This window comes from Bos taurus, chromosome 19 (assembly GCF_002263795.3).
Source record: "Bos taurus isolate L1 Dominette 01449 registration number 42190680 breed Hereford chromosome 19, ARS-UCD2.0, whole genome shotgun sequence".
Classification (NCBI taxonomy): domain Eukaryota; kingdom Metazoa; phylum Chordata; class Mammalia; order Artiodactyla; family Bovidae; genus Bos; species Bos taurus.
Genome location: NC_037346.1, coordinates 61,307,072 through 61,326,360, shown reverse-complemented (window position 1 = coordinate 61,326,360; position 19,289 = coordinate 61,307,072). Strand labels below are relative to the sequence as shown.

General features: G+C 43.3%; 1 protein-coding gene across 3 annotated transcripts in view; it reads right to left on the bottom strand.

The window, feature by feature from the left end:
• ABCA5 (ATP binding cassette subfamily A member 5) overlaps nt 1–19,289 on the bottom strand; it is a 62,969-nt gene that overhangs the window by 17,787 nt on the left and 25,893 nt on the right. For 2 of the 3 annotated variants that reach the window (XM_024981098.2, XM_059878358.1), the window contains exons 10-21: nt 17,028–17,196; nt 15,632–15,690; nt 14,512–14,622; nt 11,120–11,295; nt 10,257–10,376; nt 9,090–9,228; nt 8,476–8,566; nt 7,901–8,040; nt 6,731–6,850; nt 3,947–4,148; nt 3,184–3,353; nt 111–238 (exon numbers count right to left, since the gene is read on the bottom strand). In XM_024981098.2, the coding sequence (XP_024836866.1) occupies nt 111–238; nt 3,184–3,353; nt 3,947–4,148; nt 6,731–6,850; nt 7,901–8,040; nt 8,476–8,566; nt 9,090–9,228; nt 10,257–10,376; nt 11,120–11,295; nt 14,512–14,622; nt 15,632–15,690; nt 17,028–17,196 (1,625 nt within the window). The remainder of the gene's footprint in view (nt 1–110; nt 239–3,183; nt 3,354–3,946; nt 4,149–6,730; nt 6,851–7,900; nt 8,041–8,475; nt 8,567–9,089; nt 9,229–10,256; nt 10,377–11,119; nt 11,296–14,511; nt 14,623–15,631; nt 15,691–17,027; nt 17,197–19,289) is intronic. The other variant, XM_024981099.2, reaches the window with a different exon arrangement.

Here is a 19,289-nt window from a genome sequence, read left to right as displayed (position 1 = left end):
TAAACACAGCAAGCTATTTCCCAAAGTAAATTTTAATTTCCAACTCATAAGGTTAATCAGCAAACGATTAATTTTAGAGGAAAGACTTCAATCCCATGCGATGCTCTCACCCTTTCTGACCGCACCACGTTCAGAGCTGCGCTGTGGGGAGCGGCGGACATGTAGTCAGTGTCATTAAACATCGTCACCATTATGTTCTGATTTGCGAAAAAGCTAAGAAGGTCACTGATATCCGAGTCTGGTATCAGAAAAGAAGCAAATGATAAACCATTAGCTTAAATGAAAAACAGACATGGGCTTTTAATAATGTGGCAAAGCGCTCCTTTCTGAAGACCTTTTTCCTGTTAGGTGAGACGTGAGTAAGAACACTCGCTCTGCAGCCTGTCTGCTGAATCCAAACCCACATCAATGCACACAGACCTCAGAGCAGAGGCTGACACGCAGCAACTGTGCCACGCTCAGCTGCTGCTGCTGCTGCTGTGACTCACGCTCAAAGTGGCCCATCACACAAGAAATCCGGCTGAAGACTGCTCCAACCAGACTTTTGTGAGAACAAAAGTCCACCTGGCAATTTTATGTAACAAGGTAACCTACCAGGCTCAGAGATGCCGAAGCCAGGGGCGGGGTTAGGTAACATCCCACCTGGAGGGCTGCTGTGTGTTCTGAACAAACTGTATGGACGTCAACTGCCTTCAAACAGTGACACTCAGATGCAGGTCTCCATCTACAGCCTTCAGGACGCGTGGAGCCCAAGGGAGATGCTGTGTGCCGCCCGAAGCCTAGCCTGTACCATAACACCTGGGGAGTGGGAAGAGTTCTCTGTCCATCACCGGAAAGGCCAGGATTCAAGCAAGAACGAGTGTGAATTTGAGAGGAACCAAAATCAAACAAAGGAAAACTCTATGGGTGACTGAGTGGTACAGCCGGTGGCTCAGACTCAGCTACAAGTGTTTTAGTGTCAGAGACGGGCGCTTCCGTGACATGGCCTCTACTGATTCAGTGCGTTAACAGCATGATTCAGAGTCAGAGAGAAGGGCCCTTCCTGTGATACGGTCTCTACTCCAAATCCAGTGTGTTAACAACACGCGTTTCAGGTTCAGAGAGACGGGCGCTTCCTGTGACACGGTCTCTACTCCTGATCCAGTGTGTTAACAATAAGTGTTTTAGTGTCAGAGAGACAGACGCTTCCAGTGATACGGTCTCTACTGATTCAGTGCATTAACAACACGTGATTCAGAGTCAGAGAGAAGGGCCCTTCCAGTGATACGGTCTCTACTGTAATCGAGTGTGTTAACATGCATTTTAGTGTCAGAGATGGGCACTTCCTGCGATATGGTCTCTACGGTAATCCAGTGTTAACCACCTCCGATCTCCAAATGCTAGAGCGGTTCTGTCTTCTCGAGACAGCACTGCATCACCCATGATACAGAAAACCTCGCCAGGAGGGTAGGGTACCCGCCAAGACACAGAGTCAGAGGCCGTGATTCCTAGAGGAAATGAACCTTTGGGACCAACAGCAAGGCCTGGGAGATGTGAGATAGATAAAGACCGATAGGTAGATGGCTGGGTGGATGGACAGATATGTGGAGAGAGAGACAGACTGATAGTGTAAGTAATTCTAGATACACTTAAAAATATCAAATGGGACAAAACCTTGAAACCACTAGAATTTTTGGAGATCAGTGAGAGTGAAATCCAGGCAGAAATACTTGAGATGACATACAATTCCTCAAATACCAAAAAACGGTCACAGCGTCACAGTGTAGGGCTCCATGCGGTCCTGCATTTCAGCAACGTGGAGTGGATATTAAAACCAGAACAAGAATTCTAATGAAAGAAATGAAAAACACAACGCTTTCCATTCAAGTGTGTTTTCTATCACTATATATCTTCTTCCTCCAAAAGAAGAGAGGTTACACCATAAACTGATAGTTAGAATTTAGGAGCGATGATTTTAACAGTCGTCTGTAATCATCCCAAACTGTGATTACAATGCAGGGCAAAAGTTTTTGGCTGATAGTGAATCAAAAAGGAAAGATATGAGAATACAGGTGAAGTGCTGGGAAGTGTTAAACTACAGAGAATTTGTGAGCAAACAAGCAGTACAAGAAATGCAACTCTCCAATGTGTTTCAGCAAAAGACAAGCCAGGAAGCTGCTTGTGCTTTACTGAAAATTTGTATTGTTAGCTCACTTTAACTTCCTCCTCAAGGACCTTGGGACTATAAACCATCCACACAGATAGGAGATGTTGTAGAAACATATAATTCACGTCAAATTCTGAATTAGGTCTTAACGTTTTGAAAATCAAAGTCTTGTTATTGGGTTTTTAAAATTTTATTCTGAGCTTTGCTCAAAGCCATCGGCTTTAAATTTTCTTTCATATTGGATACTTATGTGATAAAAATAGTAACAAATCCAAAAATATCCACTGCAAATTTAATGTATTTGATTATAGAGATTTCCATGACAACTGTCCTTTATTCTAATTTTTCAGATAGTCCTTAAAAACTGTTTAAACACTTCTTTGTAGATATGTAACTACATTAAATATTATATGCTGTAACTCTAAAGAGTTTTCAAGTTCTGAAGTTTGTTTTGCTCATTATAAACTTTTGAGATGAATTACGCTGCTCTGAGAATAATGCCACTATTAAAAAAGGAAATTTTATGACTATCAACAACATAAATCAAGATATTTTAAAAAGTGTTAGATCAGTCCTGGGTGTTCACTGGAAGGACTGATGCTGAAGCTGAATGTCCAATACTTTGGCCACCTGATGTGAAGAGCTGACTCTTTTGAAAAGACCCTGATGCTGGGAAAGATTGAGGGTGGGAGGAGAAGGGGACGACAGAGGATGAGATGGCTGAATGGCATCACCGACTCAATGGACATGAGTTTGAGTAGGCTCCAGGAGTTGGTGATAGACAGGGAGGCCTGGTGTGCTGCAGTCCATGGGGTCGCAAAGAGTCGGACATGACTGAGCGACTGAACTGAACACTTAAACCAAAATTTCCTTAATCTATTACTCAGCATCAATGAGGGGTTTTATTTAACGTAGGTTTGTGCAGACAGACCATGCCTTTATCTTAGGTATATTTCTAAAATCCAAATCTCTGACCTATGTCTACCCCTCACCCCAGGCGGACAAGCACACACTCACAAACCTTCACACACTCTCACCAGTGGAGTTCTGAAGGAGCAGACTGGTTCTGTATTTATCGGGTTGATCTCCGGGTTTGAGGAAGTATAAGTCTGGAACAAGTCTGATGGGAACCACAGCATTTTTCAAAGAGTGATGTACCAAAAACATGAAAATCTGAACTGTGAAAAATATTAAAAGTAAGAGCAACCTGAAAGGAAAAAAAAATACAGTTGAAGGCATATTAACATGTAAATATACAAAATAATCTTCCTTTCCATGACAGTTAAAAGGTACTCATTTGAAAAAGAAGCTTCTCACCAGCTCTTTGCTTCCCATGAGAGTACGTGATGTCGGGGCCACTCTCTCCTTGCCGCCCCCCACCAACCTGCGTCTACAGGCCCGTCATCTGCATCTGGGCCTCTGCTCCTCCCCTGTGCAGGCTCGTCTGGGCCTCTGCTCCTCCCCTGTGAGCAGGCTCATCTGTGCCATGTTTCAGGATTCCACAGATATGTGTTACTAGCATTACTCGCGTTTCTGACTCACTTTGCTCTGTGCAACAGGCGGAAGGCTCTCCCACCTCACAAAAGTGACTCAGTGTGTTCCTGTTACGGCTGATACAAAGTGGCTTGGAGGGAGGGGACTTATGTATACTTAGGGCTGATTCGGGCTGTGGTACAGCAGAAACCAATACAACACTGCAAAGCAATTTTCCTTCAATTAAAAAATAAAAAAAGAAAAAGAAAGAAAAATCTTAAATTGAAAAAACCCCAGCTCCTCGGGCAGGAGAGTGCCTGTGCTTACACAGATCTCAGGGACTTGCTTTCGCGTCTCAAGTTGAGGAAGTGAAACCTGGCGATGGTAAACACCTGCTGCGTCCAGAGGCCCTTGGCGCTCACCAGAGCAGCCTTACTTTCGGAGAGAATAAGCAAGCTCTGTTCCATCTCGTCGAAGGATTTTGAATCCAACTCTTCCTCTTGCGGCTGCTGAGAAAACACGCTGTAATCTATGTGCCGAAACAGAAGGATGGAAAGTGATGTTATCGCCCTTCAGAAGATGGAAACCTTCCTGAAGCATGTAAATTTCAAAACATGCCTGGCGGGGAGCGACACGGGCCAGAGGGGCTGTCACGGACTTTGGCTACATGATCGAAACTGAACGTGGGCACAGCTCATGACCAGGACGTGCTCTCTCTGGTAGGAGCCCAACAGAATTAGGTGCAGAGGCTCACGGAAACAGGGACAAGAACATCTGTAGCCAGTGCCCTACCCAGCAGCCACACGTGGGACGGAACCCACATGTCCATCAACAGGTGAGAACATAAAAAGCCATGAAGTTCACCTGTAACAGAACAGTGTGAAGCTACGAAAGTGAACAAACTACTGTATAACTGTAACAGCTTGATCTTACAAGCATTATATTAAGTAAAAGAAACCAGAATATATATAAGTAAGAGACACGTTATATGGTTGATGCCAAGAGACTGAAACCAGGTGAAACGTCTTGATGGGGATAAAAAAGAGTGATTCAAAATTAAAAGATGTGAAAAATAATAAAAGGAGATGAAGACTGGCTTCAGCATGAAGAAGGACTTAAAGGTGCTATAGAAAAAGCCAGCAACACCTGAACAGAGCACAAGCCTCTTATCTCCATTCCCACGACACAGACATTTTCTAGAAACCTCCTCGTGTCCCTCAGGCTGTTGAGCACCACACACACGAGCGCCTTCCGCGTGGCGTGCTCTGTCAGCCCCAGGATCACACCTGCTCACCGACAGCGCACGGCATCCTGACGCAGACTCCCTCTGTCGCCCCTGCTCCCACACCTTGTCTCTGCTCAACTCCATCGAACTGACGAATGCCGCACCTCTCCAGCTGTCTGCGATTTAGAGACTTCCTGTGAGCTTTCCTTCTCTAATCACTATATAAAGGAGGGACTTAGAGACACAGTGGGGGAAGGAGCGAGAGGGACGAATGGGAAAGCAGTGTGGACGTGCACAGCTACCACGCGTAAACAGGCAGCTAGTGGAAGAAGCCGCACAGCACGGGAGGCTCGGCTCGGGGCTCTGCGCCGACCGAGGGGCTGGGCCGGCGAGGCGGGGAGGGGCACACGCGCACTCAGTGATCTACCTCATGTGCAGCGGAGACAGGCAACGCTGTACCGCAACTTCCCTCCATTAAAAAACAAACAGGAAGATTACAGTCTGACACCACGTTCTCATCGTAAAGTGACTTTCCTCCACGACCGAGAGGACCACCCCACACCCACCCTGCTGCGGTCAACCCTCCACTCAGCCTCACCCTGAGACGCACTCATCTCAGCCGCGCCACTGAGGGTACGTCAAGCTCACGACCGGCTTCCGCACTTCCAAGTTTCTCCATCTTCTGCGTTACCAAAACCACCCTTTCTGTTATCACCCAATTCTCACAGCGATCAGCAAGAAGCAACCGCCTTCTTTCCTTAAACACCACGTGGTCCTGGTTCCCGCCTCTCTTGTGAAGAAAGAAAGCGCAATAATGGTGCCTTCCCGCCAGCGCTTCCTGCGCTTCACTGCCCACGCTCGGGCGGCCCCTCTACTCCGTGGAAGGGGCCGCACGCGACCCCTGGGGCCGTCTATACACAAGGGACCGCAGAGCGCGTGTCTCTGGCCCTAGCAGCCTCTCCTGGCTCTAAGCATGTGTGTCACAGCCCATGGGCATCTCCACAGGGATGTCTACCAAGCGTCTCAAACAACACAAGCGAAATCACGCCTGGAATCCTTCTTTCCAGGAACTGGCTGCTCCCCTTTGGTCAGGAAACGGGCGATTCCATTTCCAATTCTCAGGCTGAAAGTTTAGATACCTTCTTGACTCCGCCCTTCCCCAACCCCCGACAGGAGCCCAGCAGTAGGTCACCACCAGTGCCTCTAACACGACCCAAATCTGTTCGTGTTTCCCAGTTTTCACAGCCATCCAAGTTCAAACAAGGATCAGCGGTAACAGCTTCCTGACCACTCTTCCTGCTTCCAGACTTCCTTCACAATCCATCTGTCATCCAACAGCTGGAATGTGCTCGTTGAAGAAGCATATCAGCTCATGTTGCCCCTTTGCTCTGGAACTCTCTGTGAGCTGCACATCACACAGCACAGAGGCAAACGGAGCGCTCCTGCAGAGCTTCGGGGGCTGCACATGCCCCTCCCTTGCCTGCACCTCCGAGCTCCTCACGCCATGCTCTCCCTGGCGTTCTGGCAGCCTTTCTGTGTCACCAAAAACATCCAACCCATTCCTCAGTCAACACTGCTATGGCAGCACTTCCCTCTACCTGGGAGAGACTGCAATACAACCTTACCTTTCCTGCCTCTGGATCTCACTTTAAGTATCGTCTCCTCATGTTCCCCTGAGATACAACCTAAGTTACCTGCTTCCCCAGACCGCCCCACTTTCCTTCACAGCGCCTACCACTATCCGTAAACATCGGAGCTACTTATTTACCTGCTTACTCCTACCCTTTCTTTCCCCAAGTAGACATTCAGCATGCTTACACAATCACTGTCTGGATCACTACCTGTCTGGTTCACTGCCTAAAATGCTCTGTTAGATTTGTTTTTACCTGCTTGGTCAGTTTCCGCTTCAACTTCTAGCTTTAAGAATACATCTTCCAAAGTCGTCATGGAGACACCATAAGAAATAACACCTAAGTCTGAATGACTGTCTAGAGCAGAAAATAAGCCTAAAAGGAAAAAATGAAAGAACTTTGTATAGCTAAGCATACTGTCACGAATGATTCTAAAATGTCCTTTAAAAGTAGAGAACGACTGAATTTACTGTGCTGCCACCACGGTTCCCAAACTTTCTGGTCTCAGAACCCCTTCAACATTTCTAGAAATTGCTGAGGACCCCACAGAATGCTGCTTAGGGACACGTACCTGTTAGATGTGAACCATGACATAAATCAAAACTAAGGAATGTTTTACAGACAGAATGATAGGCAGAGTACACTACGTTGACATGTACACTTCAGTTAATTAGTGATTCCTTTTCTTCAAACTAATTCAACTAACATAGACAATTCCTATCTAACTATTGGAATGCGATGGGATTTCTGTATAACTTATCTTCAGCAGTAATATCCTTATGGTTATTAAGAGATCCCTCAACAGATAAAGGAGACTGACTTGAGTTCCTCATCAGAATGCAGAAAATTAAGGCTACAAATAAGATAATGCAAGAGTTTACTGTATAATAAGGTAATTCGTTATGAAATCATGAAACTGAAAAGGCAACTGAAGGCGTACACAACCATACATGTGTGTGTGTTGTGTGTATGTGTACACATTGGTGTGCACACACATTTGCATGGGTGTACATGTGTGTCACATCTGTATGCGTGTGAGCGCATGTGTGTATGTATGTGTGTACATATTTGTGTGCATGTGTGTATGTATATGTGTGTATATATTTATATTCTTATTCCCAGGGGACCTACAAACAAAGGGAGCAGTTTCTTTCCTGATAACACAAGCAAGTATTTACGTAAGTTAACATACTAGTTAGGAATTTCTTGCATGTCGTTTATGGAAAAAAAAGAAACGCTGGCTTATAGCATTTCTGGTTTCCAAAAGTAAAATAAAGCAGAAACAGAATATTAACTCTGGGTACCTGGGAGCATGTAAATATTACACAGAAAAATAAACCAAGTAAAAAACCAAGTAAATTAAGAGAACCGGTTCCCAAGGCGGGATCTTAGTTTAGCAATCATGAAACCAGAAGTAGGGAATACCTGAAAATTTGTCCATGTCCTTGAAAGGCAAGCTGTACACAAGTTGCTGCTCATTCTGTTGCAACAAAGTGGCCGCAGGTATATGTTGTTTAACCAGAGAAGAAAGAGATTCTGTGGCACAGTATCTGTCTATGTACATGCTGGAGAAAACCCAAAAACATGATTTCTTATGATGACTCTGAACAGCCCAAAGTAAATTCTGAATGCTTTTAGCAAAAGTCTGTGCCATAGGGCTTCCCTGATGGCTCAGTGGTAAAGAATCCAACTGCCAAAGCAGGAGACACAGGTTTGATACCTAATCCAAGAAGATCCCACATGCCCGGGAGCAACTAAGCTGTGTGGGTCACAACCACTGCGCCTGTGCTCTGAGGCTGGGAGCCGCACGACTGAAGCCTGAGCGCCCTAGAGCCTGCGCTCTGCACAAGAGAGGCCACGGCGATGAGAAGCCTGCACACCGCGGTGAAGAGCAGCCTCTGCTCGCCGAAAATGGGGGAAGCCCGCACAGCAGGGGAGACCCTGCAGCCAATAATTTAATAAACAAATAAAAATAATTTAAAGAAAAGAAGGATCGATACCTCAGCCGGTAGCCAATTCCCCATTTGCTTTTGAGAAAAATTGAAGAACCAACACATTTTAACATTCCTTGTGATATGACAGCCTTCCTATCTGCAAAGAGAGATTGGCGTTTCAGTTTTACCACCTGTGACAGCATTAATAACTAGTATTTGCATTTTCTGGATTATCCTATGAGACACCAATGTTAATATGGTAAATTATCACATTAATTATCATTACATTGTTAAAACAACTTCCCACACGGCGGAACTGCGTGCATCCTGGGCGATTCTGTGGGAGGGGCCCCCTGGAAGTGTGTCTGGTTCCCACACAGGGTCAGCAAAGCCTCTGCTCTCTGCTGACCCTGCCCTGTACCCTGTCAGCTTCACTGTAGTAACTCATGCTGGGAGTGGGACTGTGTGGGGTCCTGTAAGCTTTTGTGGCAGATTACCGATCCTGGAGGGTCAGGGGCTCGCCCCCAACACAAAAACATGTGATTTTAAAAGCAGTATAATAATACCTTTTTGGTAAAAAACGCACAATTTACTTACTCCTCAGAATTTAGCATTTCTATGTCTAATTCCCATTTGGCCCCAAGACCTCATCCTTTAAAAAAGCAAGTAAAAAATCTCACCAGCAAGAATGTCGGCTTCATCCATGAAGTGAGTGCTAAACACTGTCACCCGGTTCGCTTTTCTGTGTTTCAGAAGATTCCAGACAATGTGACGAGAACACGGGTCCATTCCAGCTGTTGGCTCGTCCAACAGCAGCACCTGCGTGCAAAGGGGTGGGGGAGGGCAGGAAGCCTCAGGAAAATGAAAGTATATAAAATCTATGTGGACCCTGAAAAGCCTCCCCATTTAAAGTTACTGTATTAAAATGTATTAGATCTGAGTTTTTCACTCATACGTTGAGTTAGCATCAATTTAAAAAGTCATCAGTTTGGCATGTGAATCCTTTCTTGGTCTTAATTTTAAAAGACTAGTGTCTGTAATATGTAAGTTGTAAGTATAACAACAACCAGATAAATAAACTGAGAAACAAAACACTGAAAAATAAACTGAGAAACAACGTTGACTGTATCGCTTTTGGCTAAACAGTTAAATTCTGTAGATGTAACAACTGCTCGTTAGAGAATTATGTTCTATATTAGCTCAAGGAAAGCAGTTTAAGACTATTTTTCATTTCAGAAACATGGAGGAGGAGGGACTGCCATAAGCCAGGACCCCGGGTCCCCCCCAGCCACAGCAGCGGGCTAAACGGGGCAGGGTGGGGGACCCCGGGGCCCCTGGCTGCAGGCGGGCACCTGGAAGCCTTCTGACCCAGGGCCCAGCCCAGCTTCTACAGGACAGAGAACAGCACGGAACAGACACGAGCAGAAGCAGGTCAACAGAACAGTGGACGAGTCCTTCAATTCTGTCCTTATTATTAGATTATTACTGTAACCGTAACAAACGTACAGAAAACTGCAGAGAGTAACAGAACAGTACTTCTACAGCCACCACTGAAATGTAACAAATGTTAGTTTACTTCAGATCTTTTTTCAGAGAAATAAAACCCTGCAGACACAAGTGAAGTCCATCTGACCCCTTCTCCTTCTGAGAGATGACTGCTGTCTTCAAGAGGTTGTGTATCTTTCTGACTTCAGTTTTAAAACTTTATTATTATAATTACATCCATAATACTGTATAGTATTTTATGTATGTTTCATATACTGTATCTATGTATATATTTCTACAACTTGCTTTTTTATTCAGATTAATTTAAAACTATCTCATCGGCAACACTATTATCTGCTCACCTTTGGGTTCCCGAGAACAGCGATTCCTAAAGACAGTTTTCTTTTTTGGCCACCACTTAACTTTTTAGCCTGATTATCTTTGACAGCCTGCATGTCTAAATCCAGTAAGACCCTCTGCACCTATGAAAGGCAAGTGTGAATAAAAGTTGTTTAAATCTCATTATTTACATAATTATCAACACTACTTTCTAAGTGTTCCACTTTAATACCAACCTTTAAACTGCTCTCCTGGTATAGAATTTAATTGTGACGCATTGCTGCTGTTGTCTAGTCACTAAGTCTCATCTGACTCTGCAATCCCAGGGACAGAGGAGCCTAGCGGGCCACAGCCCACGGGGTTCTCCAGGCAGGGACCCTGGAGTGGGTTGCCATGTCCTCCTCCAGGGGATTTCTCAACCCAGGGATGGAACCTGTGTGTCCTTCATTGGCAGGCAGATTCTTTACTGCTGAGCCACCAGGAGAAACCCAATTTGGACACATACCCACCTATAATTTTGAAATAAAAAAAAGATTCCTGATGCGAGGGCCTGTTTTACTTCTGTGACCCCTGGCCGGTGGGGAGAAGGGGGTCAGTGCATAGGCTCAGTGTGTACGCGTTTGTCTGGCAGGGGAAGCTGGTAGGAGTGAAAAGAAAAGAAACCCACACGGAGAGACTGGAGTCCTCCAGACAGAATGAGGACGTTTGCTATGTGCTGCAACTTTGCTCCAAATTCCATCTGATTCTTTATGATGACTTTCTGCACACTGGCTCAGAAGAGGTTTTTATATTTAGATTTTCAAGCATATTTTCATTACACAGGTTACTGCAAAAGGTTACTAATTTATAGTGAATAAAAGTAAAGGTTTCTAGACAGATAACATACTTCCTGTATGACATCATTGGCTGGTATTCCTTTGATTGATGCCAAAATGGACAAGTTTTCCTCTACCGTCAGGACATCAAAGTGTATGTCTAGCTGTGGACAAATGCCAATCATTTTCCTGGCTTCAAACATTTCATCTATTTCTGAGACTCTGTGTCCATATATGGATGCGAACCCTAAAAAGCAAAAAATACATTTACATTAAATATATTAAATACTAATATGTATGTTTTCAGATCAGATCAGTCGCTCAGTCGTGTCCGACTCTTTGTGATCCCATGAATTGCAGCACGCCAGGCCTCCCTGTCCATCACCAACTCCCGGAGTTCACTCAGACTGATGTCCATAGAGTCGGTGATGCCATCCAGCCATCTCATCCTCTGTCATCCCCTTCTCCTCCTGACCCCAATCCCTCCCAGCATCAGAGTCTTTTCCAATGAGTCAACTCTTCGCATGAGGTGGCCAAAGTACTGGAGTTTCAGCTTTAGCATCATTCCTTCCAAAGAAATCCCAGGGCTGATCTCCTTCAGAATGGACTGGTTGGATCTCCTTGCAGTCCAAGGGACTCTCAAGAGTCTTCTCCAACACCACAGTTCAAAAGCATCAATTCTTTGGCACTCAGCCTTCTTCACAGTCCAACTCTCACATCCACACATGACCACAGGAAAAACCATAGCCTTGACTAGATGGACCTTTATTGGCAAAGTAACGTCTCTGCTTTTGAGTATGCTATCTAGGTTGGTCATAACTTTCCTTCCAAGGAGTAAGCGTCTTTTAATTTTATGGCTGCAGTCACCATCTGTAGTGATTTTGGAGCCTCCCAAAATAAAGTCTGACACTGTTTCCACTCGTTCCCCATCTATTTGCCATGAAGTGATGGGACCAGATGCCATGATCTTAGTTTTCTGAATGTTGAGCTTTAAGCCAACTTTCTCACTCTCCACTTTCACTTTCATCAACAGGCTTTTGAGTTCCTCTTCACTTTCTGCCATAAGGGTGGTGTCATCTGCATATCTGAGGTTATTGATATTTCTCCCGGCAATCTTGATTCCACCTTGTGTTTCTTCCAGTCCAGTGTTTCTCATGATGTACTCTGCATAGAAGTTAAATAAACAGGGTGACAGTATACAGCTTTGATGAACTCCTTTTCCTATTTGGAACCAGTCTGTTGTTCCATGTCCAGTTCTAACTGTTGCTTCCTGACCTGCATACAGATTTCTCAAGAGGCAGGTCAGGTGGTCTGGTATTCCCATCTCTTTCAGAATTTCCCACAGTTTATTGTGATCCACACAGTCAAAGGCTTTGGCATAGTCAATAAAGCAGAAATAGGTGTTTTTCTGGAACTCTCTTGTTTTTTCCATGATCCAGCGGATATTGACAATTTGATCTCTCATTCCTCTGCCTTTTCTAAAACCAGCTTGAACATCAGGAAGTTCACGGTTCACATATTGCTGAAGCCTGGCTTGGAGAATTTTGAGCATTACTTTACTAGCGTGTGAGATGAGCGCAATTGTGCGGTAGTTTGAGCATTCTTTGGCACAGCCTTTCTTTGGGATTGGAATGAAAACTGACCTTTTCCAGTCCTGTGGCCACTGCTGAGTTTTCCAAATGTGCTGGCATATTGAGTGCAGCACTTTCACAGCATCATCTTTCAGGATTTGGAAGAGCTCAACTGGAATTCCATCACCTCCACTAGCTTTGTTCGTAGTGATGCTTTCTAAGGCCCACTTGACTTCACATTCCAGGATGTCTGGCTCTAGGTCAGTGATCACACCATCATGATTACCTGGGTCATGAAGATCTTTTTTGTACAGTTCTTTTGTGTATTCTTGCCATCTCTTCTTAATATCTTCTGCTTCTGTTAGGTCCATACCATTTCTGTCCTTTATCGAACCCATCTTTGCATGAAATTTTCCTTTGGTATCTCTGATTTCCTTGAAGAGATCTCTAGTCTTTCCCATTCTGTTGTTTTCCTCTATTCCTTTGCATTGATCACTGAAGAAGGCTTTCTTATCTCTTCTTGCTATTCTTTGGAACTCTGCATTCAGATGTTTATATCTTTCCTTTTCTCCTTTGCTTTTCGCTTCTCTTCTTTTCACAGCTATTTGTAAGGCCTCCCCAGACAGCCATTTTGCTTTTTTGCATTTCTTTTCCATGGGGATGATCTTGATCCCTGTGTATACTAATAATTCAGTTATTTGTATGTATTAATAACAGACATAAAATAAGAGTTAGTATACAGCTGGAAGACACAACACACCCTGATTTCTATACAAACGGTGATCTGCTTCCACTTATATTCCAGCCTCATTTATATTCCCTATAAATGGCCTTCATTTTCAGGGCATATTACAGAGCAGAGAGCAAGGGGTCAGAGGTTTCACACTAACTGCCCACTGATGCATGACTTACACTATTAACAATACTCCAGCAACAATTTCCCCTCATTTCTAAGCACTACGCAGTGGCAAAGAGAACAAAGAAGTTAAAATTTACCCCTGACCAGCTGCGTGACTTTGGGAAAATCACCTGATCTAAATTCGAGCCTTCTTATCCTATAAGCTGAATATTAATACATCCCGCTTTACTTAAGAACTAGTAAATCAGTGTGATAGTGTGGGAAATTGTATCAAAAATACATAAATCCTTACATCAATGAAAGATATTATAAATACCATCAGAGAGTGACACAGAGATAAGAGACAAAATCAAACTAATTTTAAAAGTCAAACCCCTGCTGGTGTGTGGCAGAGGCCGACACAAGATGGTACAGCAGTTACCCTCCAATTAGAAAAAAAAGTAAAACCACATCTAAAAAGATGCAGATTCAATACACGGACACTCGGCCCCTTCTTAAAGTGAAATATTTACTGCCCTGCAGCTCTACGTGACTGTGGAAAACCGGAGCTGCTGTACTAGATTCTCACCTACAGGGCAACCACATACAGCAATTACACATTTGAGGTATTGCTCTAAAAATCCTAAGGAGACTGTACTGACATTTGTCATTCTTTCCTTCTGAACTTACTGGTGCTCACTTAGAAATATTCATTTTCTCAACCAAAATGTCTATAGGCCTCATTTAATTTCCAATTAATTGGTTTATCCTTCCTTGAAAATGAACAATAAATATAAACACAAGTAAAATATCTAATAAAACAGGTACAAAATTAGATCATTTTTACTTATATATGACTGTATCATCTTTTATTTTCTGCTGAAGAACAAACGAGTGTAATAAAAAGGAGAAAAAAATGAACACAGAAATTGATACCAAATCACTGACAAAAATCAATCAGTACATATTTCAAGGATAAGTAAATGATCACGGTCCTTTAGTTACAAACCCTAATAAAACAAATTAGCAGATTCTTAAATCAGAAAACTCTTACCCTCTGAGGGCGGGCACAGCCCGCACAGAATATTCATCAGTGTGCTCTTTCCTGTTCCGCTGTGGCCAAGCAGGGCAGTGATCTGGCCCTCGTATATGTCAAATGATAAACCTAGTGCAGGGAAAAAGGACGTTCAAATGTGATCTTTATTTGCTGAGTCTTGCACAATAAGATAAGTCATAATACTTGGGCAATCTTGAAATAAATCAATAGATTTAAAGACAGAAGTTACCAGCATATTTAATAATCTAAGATTTAATATTGTAATACAACAATAATTCTTTCTTATAGTCAACAGTATGAACAGTAAGAAAAGGTAACACAAAATAAACTTTTATTTCTTTGTTACACTGACAGAGTCAGAGGGGGCACAAAATATCGGGAGGGAGGTTTCTATGTACCCACTTTTGGGAACTCCCGAGGGTATTAAGAAAGCCCATGGACAGAAGGAGCCTAGTGGGCTAGTCCATAGGGTCACAGAAGAGTCAGACACGACTGAGCGGCTAAACAACAAAGGGAATTAAAACAAAGAGAAGAACAAAAGTTCGTTTCCAAAGGTATTTAGAGGCATGTTAAAATTATCGGCAAAAAATCATGAGTTAACCAACAGCATTTTGTTGGACTCACTAAGTCAAGTCTGACTCTGCGACCCCATGGACTGTAGCCCGCCAGGCTCCTCTGTCCATGGGATTCTCCAGGCAAGAGTACTGGAGTGGGTTCCCATGCCCTCCTCTAGGGGATCTTCCCAACCCAGGGATCGAACCTGAGTCTCTTATGCCTCCTTTATTGGCAGGCGGGCTCTTTACACTAGTGCCACCCGGGAAGCCCTGTGTACACATGCGTGACAATAAAATTAAAAGAGCACAGGTTTGTTTTAAGAACTGACAACTTTTCATCTTAGTAGGTATTACTTTTTTCTTTTACTACTTTGATGTTGAACTTTTCATCTTAGTAGGTATTACTTTTTTCTTTTACTACTTTGACATTGTTAAATTTATTCTGAACATTAATCACATAAAGAAAGTATCTCTAGAGAAAAGATAGAAAATTGTGGTAAAGGAGTTTAAATTTTCCATTTGTACCTTAATCCTACAGACTGAACACTAGGAGAGTTACTCACTTCTCAAAGCCTCTACATTTTCACCTTTCTTTCTGTGGGTCTTCTGAATACCACTGATTCTGAAAAACACCATTTACTACTTTAAGTATTTAAAGCAATCTCCAAGTGTGTATCTCTGTGCATGATACTTTTAAGCAAAGCTGTCATATTTAACGGGAATGAAGTATCTTCCTACTAAAACAATAAATCAAAGAAACCTGGCAACAATAATAAAAGTATTTTAAAGAAACTATAAGAAAAGAGTATATTACTTCTCTCCATTTTAAGTGTAATTCATTCATTTTTCATGACAAGCCAACTTCTAAAAAGAAACTGAAACATTTGACTTAAGCAATTTACAGATTTCTTATTTCATATTTGATTCTTTTCCATTTGTAATTAATTAATACTTGTCATATCGGTTAAGAGAGCTTAAAAATCAGATGCTATTTCACATCAGTACATGTTTCAAACTGTCTCGAAGTGATTCTCTCATTGCACTTTAAATGTTTTACATAATTTTTTAAAGAATTAACAGTCTTGCTCATTAGTTTAATTTTTACTCTTAAGAAGGCTGACCACCAGTCCACTGATTGCATCTTAAATACCTAGTTCTCCTTTGCATTTATATGTTTTTCTTAAATTTAAAAAACACAAACTATACTTTTTCTTTCACTTTTCTCTCTTTTCTCCTTCTCCTTATTTTTTTAAATTTGGTTTTGACTGAACTAGTAAGGAATAGTTATGAATTTCTCTGGTTCTCTGAAATTAAGCTGGTGTGACAAGTTAATTATGTCACAGTTTCTAAGGGTCTATCAAATTAACAGCACAGTTTAATGTCCGGCATGTCTCAGACAATGCAGCTCAAACAGAAATAGAAAACTAGTATCTATTGCTTTAATTTACATGGTTTTAGTAGCTAAGTAGTGTCCAGCTCTTGAGACCCCATGGACTGTGGCCTACCGGGCTCCTCTGTCCATGGCATTTTCTAGGCAAGCATATTGGAGTGGGTTGCCATTTCCTTCTCCAGGAGATCTTTTCAACCCAGGAATTGAACCCAGGTCTCCTGCATTGCAGGCAGATTCTTTATCAACTAAGCTATGAGTGAATCCCTCTTAATTTATATAATGAAGAAATTTTAAAATGGCTTAATTTTATAAATACTAGATTTTATTAAAAAATTTTCTATTCAAACGTAAAATGTCAAACCTAGCAGCAAATTTATTCTAAATGGTTACAAAGAAAATAAAAACTTAAAAGAGAATTAGCCCTTGATACTGTTTTTTAAAAATCACAAAATGTGCACCAAATCTCCTAAAATACCATGCTTACATACATTACATAAAAGACAGGATTTACACATGGCATGTCCCATCAGCAGTTCTTAAGACCTAAACTGCCAGAGATTAAATCATACCTGATGGCTTCTTTTCCTATAAATTCTGAAGAAACAGGCTCAACAATTTCACTAAAACTAACATTCCCATTCACGTTGCCCTCTGATAACTCCTTATAATTCCTTTTGCTCTTTGACCAATATGATGGCTTCAGAAAATAAAATGATGATCTCCGTAAGCCAAATTCTCCTGAAAAATACAGGAAAAAAAAAACACACACACAACTGAGTTATCCTAACAAATTATTTCTGAAAACTAGTGTTTAAATCAGAAAGGCAGTCTGTGTAAACTAAGACAACCTCAAGTTCAGACATAAATTACTAAGTCATCAATGTGAGAAAAACAGAAGTCTTACTGACAGATAACTCTTATCCATAAAGTTTCAGGGCTGCTGCAAGTCCATGGAATGTAAAAGGTAAGCAAAGCACATTTTCCACCCTAGAGACTTCCATCATTATGAGGACACGTACATGCCTAAGGGCAAACACGCGGCACACAACGTGAGGCATGAGTGCCAGCAAGAGTTCAGAAGGTGAAGAGGGTACATCGAGGTATTCTGAAGGTTTGAGTCAGCATCACCTTAGTCTTTGGGAGCGGACAGTATTCGGAAAGGCTGCTACAGCTCACAGAAAGGACTTTTTCGATGCAGGAGAGTAACAGAGCAGGGCCAACACAGGAGACTCCAGTCTAGCTAGCTGCCCACGGCACAGGCAGGCTTCCTCCCTTTCTCCCCAAGGAACCAACACTCCCCATCCTTTCTAACACGCGCCCACTGATGACCACGTTTCAGAGGGAGCCGCTCCCAACTAGAGAGAGTCCAGTGGACCAGATGGGCACCATGCAGGCTCTGGCGACTCCTCTGCTTCAGCCACAAGCAGGCACCAACTAAAGAGAAGAGAAGGGCTTGCTGGGCACAAGTCTCCTGTCCCTCTCCCACTGGACGTGAACGAAGTGCAACCCCATGCAGGCACCAGGAGATAAATCCACCAGACTCTGAGACAGGAGCAGCAACATGGAGAAGGTGGGACCCTGATGACACAGCCAAGCAAGGCAACCAACTGGGAGTCCACCCTGACTCTGGACTCTGAATGAAGAGACTGATTTCCTTCTTGTTTAAGACAATTAAAAAAAGGTCCTCTGTTACATGAGTAACTAAACATAATCTAACTGCTACACTGGAGATGTGTTTAAATAAACAGGACTGAATGGATGGATATAAAATACAATAAGGAGAGGGTAACAGTGGTAACAAGGGACTGAATGTATAAAAGCATCGTGCAGGACATCAACACTCGACAAGTTTCTTTTTAATTCACCAGGATGTGCTCAGCAAGGTTTCTGAGCAGGTGATCAGTTGACTAAAGGCAATGGCAAGGTTCTTAGACTTGAGGTAGGTAATTAGATGAGCACTACTGCGATGGTCTAGAACAGTGCAGCCAAACAGGACTTTGCAACAGTGGACAAGACCTCGTCTGCACTGTAACCAGTGACCAGGCGCAGCTGCTGACCCCTCGGCAGGTGCCTGCGCTGCTCCCTGGGGGCTCAGCTGGTAAAGAATCTGCCAGCAATGCAGGAGACCTGGGTTCAACCCGTGTCAGGAAGATCCCCTGGAGGAGGGCGAATCTGCCAGCACTGCGGGAGACCTGAGTTCAACCCCTGGGTCAGGAAGATCCCCTGGAGGAAGGAAAATCTCCCGGCACCGCGGGAGACCGGAGTTCCATCCCTGGGTGGGGAGAATCCCCTGGAGGAGGGCGAATCTGCCGGCAACGTGGGAGACCTGAGTTCAACCCCTGGGTCAGGAAGATCCCCTGGAGGAGGGCATGGCTGTCCACTCCAGTATTCTGGCCTGGAGAATCCCGTGGACAGAGGAGCCTGGCGGGCTACAGTCCATGGGGTCACCAAGAGTGGGACACGACTGAGCGACTGAAACAACATTCGCCCTCCTGAGGAAGGAATTGCTCATTTGTTCAATTATAAGTAATTAAAACTTAAAAGTCACAGGTGTCTTGTCATGTAAGACTGCAGATCAAGAACACAGACAAAATGAACGAGGAACTCAAGGGGGAGAGGAAAGGGGGCAGGAGTTATTTAACGGTATTTTGAACCTGCACAGGTTTGAGGTAGGTGGAGGATAAAAGACACGGGGATGGGAGAGGTTACAAGGTTGCTCCACTGTCTCGGATCTTAGAGGGTACAATAGTGAAGCGCTTCAGCCAAAAAAATGGACATGGGGAAGGACTGAGTTAGGAAATTCAATTAGGGATTTAAGGCTTTCAAAACAC